Consider the following 7,324-nt stretch of genomic DNA (forward strand, 5'->3'; position numbering starts at 1 on the left):
TTGAGAAGAAGATTTTTAAAACATACCACCAAATTTTCATTAATTCCCAATTATCTCCCTTTGAATGAGGGCGTGGCCTTTCATTTGAACAAACTTGAATTCCCTTCACCCAAGGATGCTTTGTGGCAACCAGCAGTTCTTGAGAAGAAGTCGAAATTGTGAAAAGTTTACAGACAGACAGACGGACGCCGGACAAAATGTGATCAGAAAAGCTCACTTGAGCCTTCGGCTCAATTGAGCTAAAAAAGGATACATATATTATAATTTATAAATCACAACACTAAAGATCTACTTTTAAAATAATTTTGTTTTTAATATCCATTTCTGTGAATTTAACATGCCATAAATAGGAACAATTTTGGACAAATCGTTTGACTGTGTGTTTGATGAAAATTTGAAAAAAAAATACTATAAAAAATAAATGCTGACTTGAAAGTTAAATTTAAAAGACAAGTCATTTGCACTAGTACATGTACAATGTATATGAAACATTTTCCATTTTCCTTAAGGAGTGCCGGATATTGCTTGTCCAACTGTGTATGTTTCCACGAAAATATACAGGAAATTTTACGCAGAAATATAATGCGTAAACCTTACTGAAGAAAATGTTAAATGTTTTAAACTCTAATTTGGACAAGAAAAGTCTAAATACTAGTCAGTGTTAAGGGTAAGTTTATTATTTCCTTATTTTATGTATCAGAGAGAATGAAAAGAATGAAATTAAAGAATGTCTTAACAATTTCAAACTGATTGATATATACGAAAGAATAATTTCCTGGAAAAGTGACATATAAAATCCAATGTTTATTGGTTGTTTTGTACCGTATTTATGCATATCTGAATTTGTCGAATTGGCATTTTACACACACAAAACAATATAATTTACAACTTTAGAATACCCCCCCAACATTGGCCAGAGCAGCATGTTGTCTTTTTAAACGCAGATTTTTGCCTAAATTTAGGCCTAAAATTCCTTCAGAGCTGGCCTGCCCCTAAAAAATTGTTATACGAGGGACGCTCAATAAATAATGTCATCAGCTCGATGATATAGAAGTCATATCCATTTAAGCTTGACTTTCTCTAATTTTTGAATCTTTAATGAGTTGATTACAGTTTATTTGACTACTGAAATATGTGAAATTTACAGCAACAAATGTCTGTTTTATACACACATGAGCAGGTGGATAATGAACAAAAATGATATAATGGGCATCAAAAATGGGTACTGTCCTTGGCGAGCCCTTGGGGGTAGTTCAAACTGTTTTATAGAAATGTTTGATAGTAAAAAAGTTTAATACTCAAAGGTCACCCGATATTTTGAAAAATGAGTGAAAACGACAGCGTGTAGGAATATCTAAATAATTATTTTAAAAGAAAAAAAAATGTACTTATTCATATTTGTCTGAAATTCAAACAGATCATGAAACTTGAATCCATTTACCTTTAAACCCTCAAAACAAACTTGCACTGAGATACACTTGACAAAACAGCAAAGGCCTGAAAAGAGCAAAGAATTGCAAGAGCACAAAACAGTTTTATATGCTATTTTCTTAAATATTAGTGGTCTTGTTGAAATTCTCATTGGGGGAGTAATTTCAATTTCTAGAAGAGTCTAGAAAGCAAATATTTTGCAAAAAATGAAAGGTTTTTGAGAGGAAGGAGCCGGAATGAGGAATTTATTACACTTAATTTCTTTTGACAGCGTCCAAACCCATAGGCCATGAAGAGTAAAGAAGTTCTCTGGGTAAAAAGAAAGTTAATTTTTTGTCACACCAATTATATTGGCCAGAACTTTCAACCTTTGACTTGTTTCATTTCCCAAACTTGAAAAAAAAACACCTAAAAAACAGAAAGAAAAAAATGTACAGGAAGTCATAGAATCTGCCATATTCCAGTATACGAAGGGTCATACTCAAAAATGTGTTCTAAAAACAATTAAAAATTTAATAAAAATATTACGGACATGTTTCTTTAATTTAAAGAGAATATTTCAGTTTAATCATTAAGACTAAATCATAGAAAAACGTTTTCTTGTTTCTTTGCGAGCACCGATGACATTATTTATTGAACGTCCCTCGTAATTTGGTCAGAATGTAATTATTAATTTTAAGGGATTTTTAGAGACACTTCTTCCCTAGGGACAAAATTCACAAAAACTTACCCAAATAGTAATAATAATTATGTTCCCCAAACGAAGTTGGGGAACATATTGTTTTTACTCTGTTTCTTATTATTATTATTATTTTTCTTCTTCCTGGGAAAATTTTGTCCACGAGTGATCTTGTAAACTACACATCCGACTTAGGTGAAACCTTTTTAGGGTTAGTAGGCATGTTATGTAGAGTTGCCAAACAAAGGTCATTTTGCGCGCACGTGCTTGCAAGAGCGTGCACGTGCAATAGGTAAAATTACCAATATAATGGATATTGCCGTAACTTTTCATTTTTTTGATGAAATTTTTTGAAACTCATAATGTAAGGATACATTAGTAGTATAAACAAGATAGCATGGTCAAAATAGCAAGATCTCACGCGCATGCACGTGCGCTTCGCTCTGATTGGCTGAAACTAAAGTCTCAATAACTTTCTTGTTTCTTGTCATAATCCTTTGAAATTTTGAACATAGTCCTACATTATGAAGATCTACCGCATGATATATAAGAATTTTCATGAAAGCATGCGCATGTGCGCGTGCTGCAAGCTGATTGGCTGAAACTTTAAATGGCAATATCTCCTTTGTTTTTTGACGAAATTCTTTGAAATTTAAAATAAAGTCATGCATTAGGATATCCTACAAAATGATATAGAAAAAAAATCATGAAATCACGCGCATGCACGTGTGCTGCAATCTGATTGGCTGAAACTTTAAATTGCTATTTCTCCTTTGTTTTTTGACGAAATTCTTTGAAATTTAAAATATAGTCATGCATTAGGATATCCTACGAAATGATATAGAAAAAAAAATCATGAAATCACGCGCATGCACGTGTGCTGCAATCTGATTGGCTGAAACTTTAAATTGCTATTTCTCCTTTGTTTTTTGACGAAATTTTTTGAAATTTAAAATATAGTCATGCATTAGGATATCCTACGAAATGATATTAAAAAATCATTAAATTACATGCATGCACGTGTGCTGCAATCTGATTAGCTGAAACTTTAAATGGCTATAACTCCCTTGTTTTTCAACCAAACAGGATGGGATTTAGAACATAGATAGATGTAAGGGACTCCTACAAGAAGGTATGATCATCATGCACGTGCACGCACGTGAGTGCATTTGAAACGAGTATATTTAAAAATACTCTTGAATGAGTGATTTTTATTACTTTTGGACTGAATGCTTTAATATATAGTATATTGAAATATATAAATAGTGTAGACAAGATGATATGGTCATAACGCACATGCATTCACATGCGCTTGGGTGCAATGCTAAAAATTGAATATAATTGGTATCCTTCTGGAAAAGCGTTGTAAAAGTCAAAAATGCACAGAGTTTGTCTTATTTAATGTAGCTTACAGGGAACATGGCACCGAAAGGGAGTTGGGGAGCGTTTGGGGAACATCTGTAACGGTTCCCGTTACAATTAGCACTAGTGACATTTGATTTCGACAATCTGGTTAACATTCATATATTTTATTCCTATAGTCAGAATAGCTTAATTGGTATAAACGATAACCATCCATGGATCATTCTAACAAAGAATATGTAAGAAAATTCTAACAATCATGTCTGATAGGTTTCGTATGCCATATTTGTGTATTTGAATCGAGTACTTCAAAGGAAAAAAATTAAGGCACCCCCCCCCCCCCCAAAAAAAAAAAAAAAAAAAAAAGCCAAAACCAAAAAACAAACCAACCAACAAACAAAACAAACCAACAAACAACAACAACAAACAAAAAAAGATACAAATAACACTACTGAAGAATTTATTCCCTGACCCTAGTGGTGTAATATTCGATTTGAGGGCAGATAGATTTCATTGCACAGATTTAATTAATGCATCATAACTGGAAATTTTCAATTTCTTAAGCTTTAAAATACAATATCTAAATTTCCAATTTAGGGAAAGAATTGTAGAATTTCTTTTGAAAAAATCTTTGACTATTTGTTGAGAATTTGTCTCTTATTCCAGGAATGTTGTTTATCAAGAAATGGGAATTAAAAATACCATTTGAGATTGGTAAATGGTTTCAAATCTACATACTTGACAGATTTGCTACAAAACCACGATCAGTTAATCTAGTTTGAAGATTTTGTACAGTATTTTGGTATTTTTAAAACAAGTTTTGCTAGAGGAAAGTGCCAATATGAGATTGTTCATCTAATTTGTATAAAAATATGTAAACTTGATTTCTTTTGACATTCTCTTTTCTTGTCATTGATTTTTTTTTTCAAAATGTAAAATAACATTATACAATAGAACATTCCCAAACCGTTGAATCAACACATTGTCACTGGCTAAGTACTTAAGACACTCATTTCATATATTCAATAGGATCTTAATGAACGGTTCATTAACATCTTTATTTATCTTTTATAACGCTGACAATACAAATGTTCTATCCAGATTTAGTCCTTTTTATAGATCTGACTTCATACTTTGTCGCTTCTTCACAAATTCTGCATATAGATTCTGACAACATAACATTTAATATTCTTACCGTCCAAAGGGGCTTAAGTCGTTGAGAATTGGAAGGAAAGTTGTAGTTTGATCTGCACATTAAAGTTCTTTAAAAGATCAAAGGAAGTCTCATACTTTTAGTTATTTATCATAGAAAATTATGTCTCATACTTTATCAAGGATAACTGTTTCAGTGTTCGGTTACATTATTTTCATTTTTTTTTTACACGTGACCATATGATACCATCACTACATATACTAGTGAAGAGCTTCAAAGTTCGACATTTACCCGGGACTTACTGCCATTGAGCAGCATGTATGGAGGGTTCTTTATCGTGTCAACGTCTACCGTAACACATGGCCTCAGTTTTTAAGATCTCATCCGAAGGACCCGCAACTTTCACCTAGATTCAAACTTAAGACCTTCCAAAAATTCATAATTTGATGAAGAATCAACTTTAGTTATTATGTTAATTAAAAAATAACTTATCATATTTCATTAATTGTATATATCTGTATTTCTGGGAACGTGAGTGTATATTTTTTTATGAATTTAGGCCTAATTAATTCTATTGAAAAAAACTAAGTTCGATGGTTCAGTAATTTAATTGAATTAAAGATATTCCATTTTTTAATGAAAAAGATTACAACTCAATCTTTTTTTCCAAGCAAGGAGTCCCAATCTAAGCTTTCTACCCGAAGATCCAAGGAATCTGAAGTGTTCTCAGTGACCTCTTTAGGATCCTTTCTTTTAGCGTATCTATGACTTGACCATGGGGCCTCCGTTTTAGCTAGCTTGTCAACATTGCTTACTTTCATCGATAATCTTTGATCGTTTGAAATTGTAGTTTCTGTTGTTTCACCCTTACTCTTCCATGGTATATTAGGTGTTTTCCCCAAATCCGAATTATTTGCGGTGGAATTAGCAGACACCGATGAAGGAAAGTCTGACGTAAAACTCTGATCACATGGGATTAGCTGAGGAGCAGGGTTTCTTTCTGTCCCTCTGCTATCATCAAGTGTTTCTTCATTAGATGCCAGGCTCCCAAATCTTTCACTGAGATTTAATTCTTTATTTGGAAAAATTGGCACCGCTTGTGGCAAATTTCTAGCATTGTTCACTGGGAGTTGATGTCTTTCTCCAACAGGAGCAAAATCCTCACTCGGCGTACTGGTGATTGATACACTTTGAGATTGTGACCGATTTGAGGTTTTTGACAAATTTTGCTCATCTCTTGAATAACTCATGGAAGCATATGGTGTTTGCATACTCATTATATTTTGGTGTATACTACCTGGTTCACCATGATATTCGGAAGGATAAGCTGTGGAAAAATTTGTATCATTCCTGGATTGATGAGAAATATCGTCAGCTTGTTGCAGTTGGCTTCCATTGGATTTCCTTGTGCGTGTCCTGGTGGAGTTCTTCAGGTTGCCGTTTTCGTCTTCAGTGTTGTCCACAATTGTTCCGTGGTCCCCCAAAATTACATTGCGAGCATCAATGTATATGTTTGGTTGTGTAATAGTACTTGTAACAGGGTCTGTTGAATGATCTGCTAGGTACTTGGAAACCTGCTCCTTGTGGCGTTCTTCTTTTGCACGACGTGTTCCTGAATGTTTTTGTAGTAAATCCAACACTGCTCGCGGGAACTGAAATGACGTCTGCTTAAAATAATTCAGAGAGACAGGGACACGGGCACGCATGGGAAGTTTAAGCTTGTCTTTTGGCTGTCTAAAAACTGGCACAAATTTTCCCTCATATAATAAATTGTCGAGATATTTGTCTTTCGTCAAACTACTAAATTCCTCCAAGGAATTTTCTGTAAATATGAAAAAAGCAACAGTACAACGCTTAAAGTCACAGCCATCTGTATTTTCTGTGCGAAGCTTTTTGTCGAGATAACTCACTATGATGTAATCATCTCCCTTTTTGAAATGCTTTCGTATGTCAAAGAGAAATGTTTGTGCAAGCTCTTCGTCTGTTTTCGAGTGAATAACGATGACATCTGCGTAAAAATCGTTCTCCAGTTCAGCTGGAAGATGACAGCGTTGCTTGCGTTCCTGTTGTTTACCTTAAATAATAAAAGTCAATGTCTTCAACCATATCTAAAAATTATAAAAGGCCCATGAGCCACAAAATTCATCTGTTCATCCTCAATGAAGTTAGAAAAGACTCTTTTTAGGTCACTTTATTAGACTCTGGTGATCTGGTGCTATCTCTTTTCGTCCGTCGTCATGCGTTGTGCGTCGTGGTTAACATTTGAAGATTTTCAGCTTCTTCTCTGCACTCGCTCAACCAATTTCAACCAATTTTGGCATAAAGGATCTATGGGTGATAGGAAACAAAATTATGATTTTCATTGTCCCTGCATCCCCCCGGGGGGAGGCTGAGGGTGGGGGTCAAAACCACTAAAATCAATGCAAAATATTCTTTTTTCCTTGACATGATTGTAATTAGAATTTAGTCCTCTACCCAAATTGTGAAATTCATGACCCAAGGGTTGGCGGGGCTGAGTAGATAATATGGTGAAGATGCATAGATTCTTTGAAAATCCTCTTCCCTACTCCCGGGCATTAAACAACCTAACCAAGTGCATAGTTATGTTGAATAAGGCTGCCTCTACCAAAATTGTGAAATTCATGGCCCCTTTGTAAGGGGTTCTGGTGTTAGGGCGGGGCTCTATTGATTATGTAGTG

At 34.2% G+C, this 7,324-nt stretch overlaps 1 protein-coding gene across 1 annotated transcript in view; it reads right to left on the minus strand.

Moving 5' to 3' along the window:
• Positions 1 to 5,214: 5,214 nt before the first annotated feature.
• Positions 5,215 to 7,324, minus strand: part of LOC134256090 (uncharacterized) — a 13,089-nt gene continuing 10,979 nt past the window's right edge. The window contains exon 3 of the mRNA XM_062738696.1: positions 5,215 to 6,699. Coding sequence (XP_062594680.1) covers positions 5,279 to 6,699 — 1,421 coding nt within the window. The 3' untranslated portion in view covers positions 5,215 to 5,278. The remainder of the gene's footprint in view (positions 6,700 to 7,324) is intronic.

The sequence above is a fragment of the Saccostrea cucullata genome, unplaced genomic scaffold (assembly GCF_032062105.1).
Source record: "Saccostrea cucullata isolate Sc308-1 unplaced genomic scaffold, CSIRO_AGI_Scuc_v1 ctg141, whole genome shotgun sequence".
Lineage (NCBI taxonomy): Eukaryota > Metazoa > Mollusca > Bivalvia > Ostreida > Ostreidae > Saccostrea > Saccostrea cuccullata.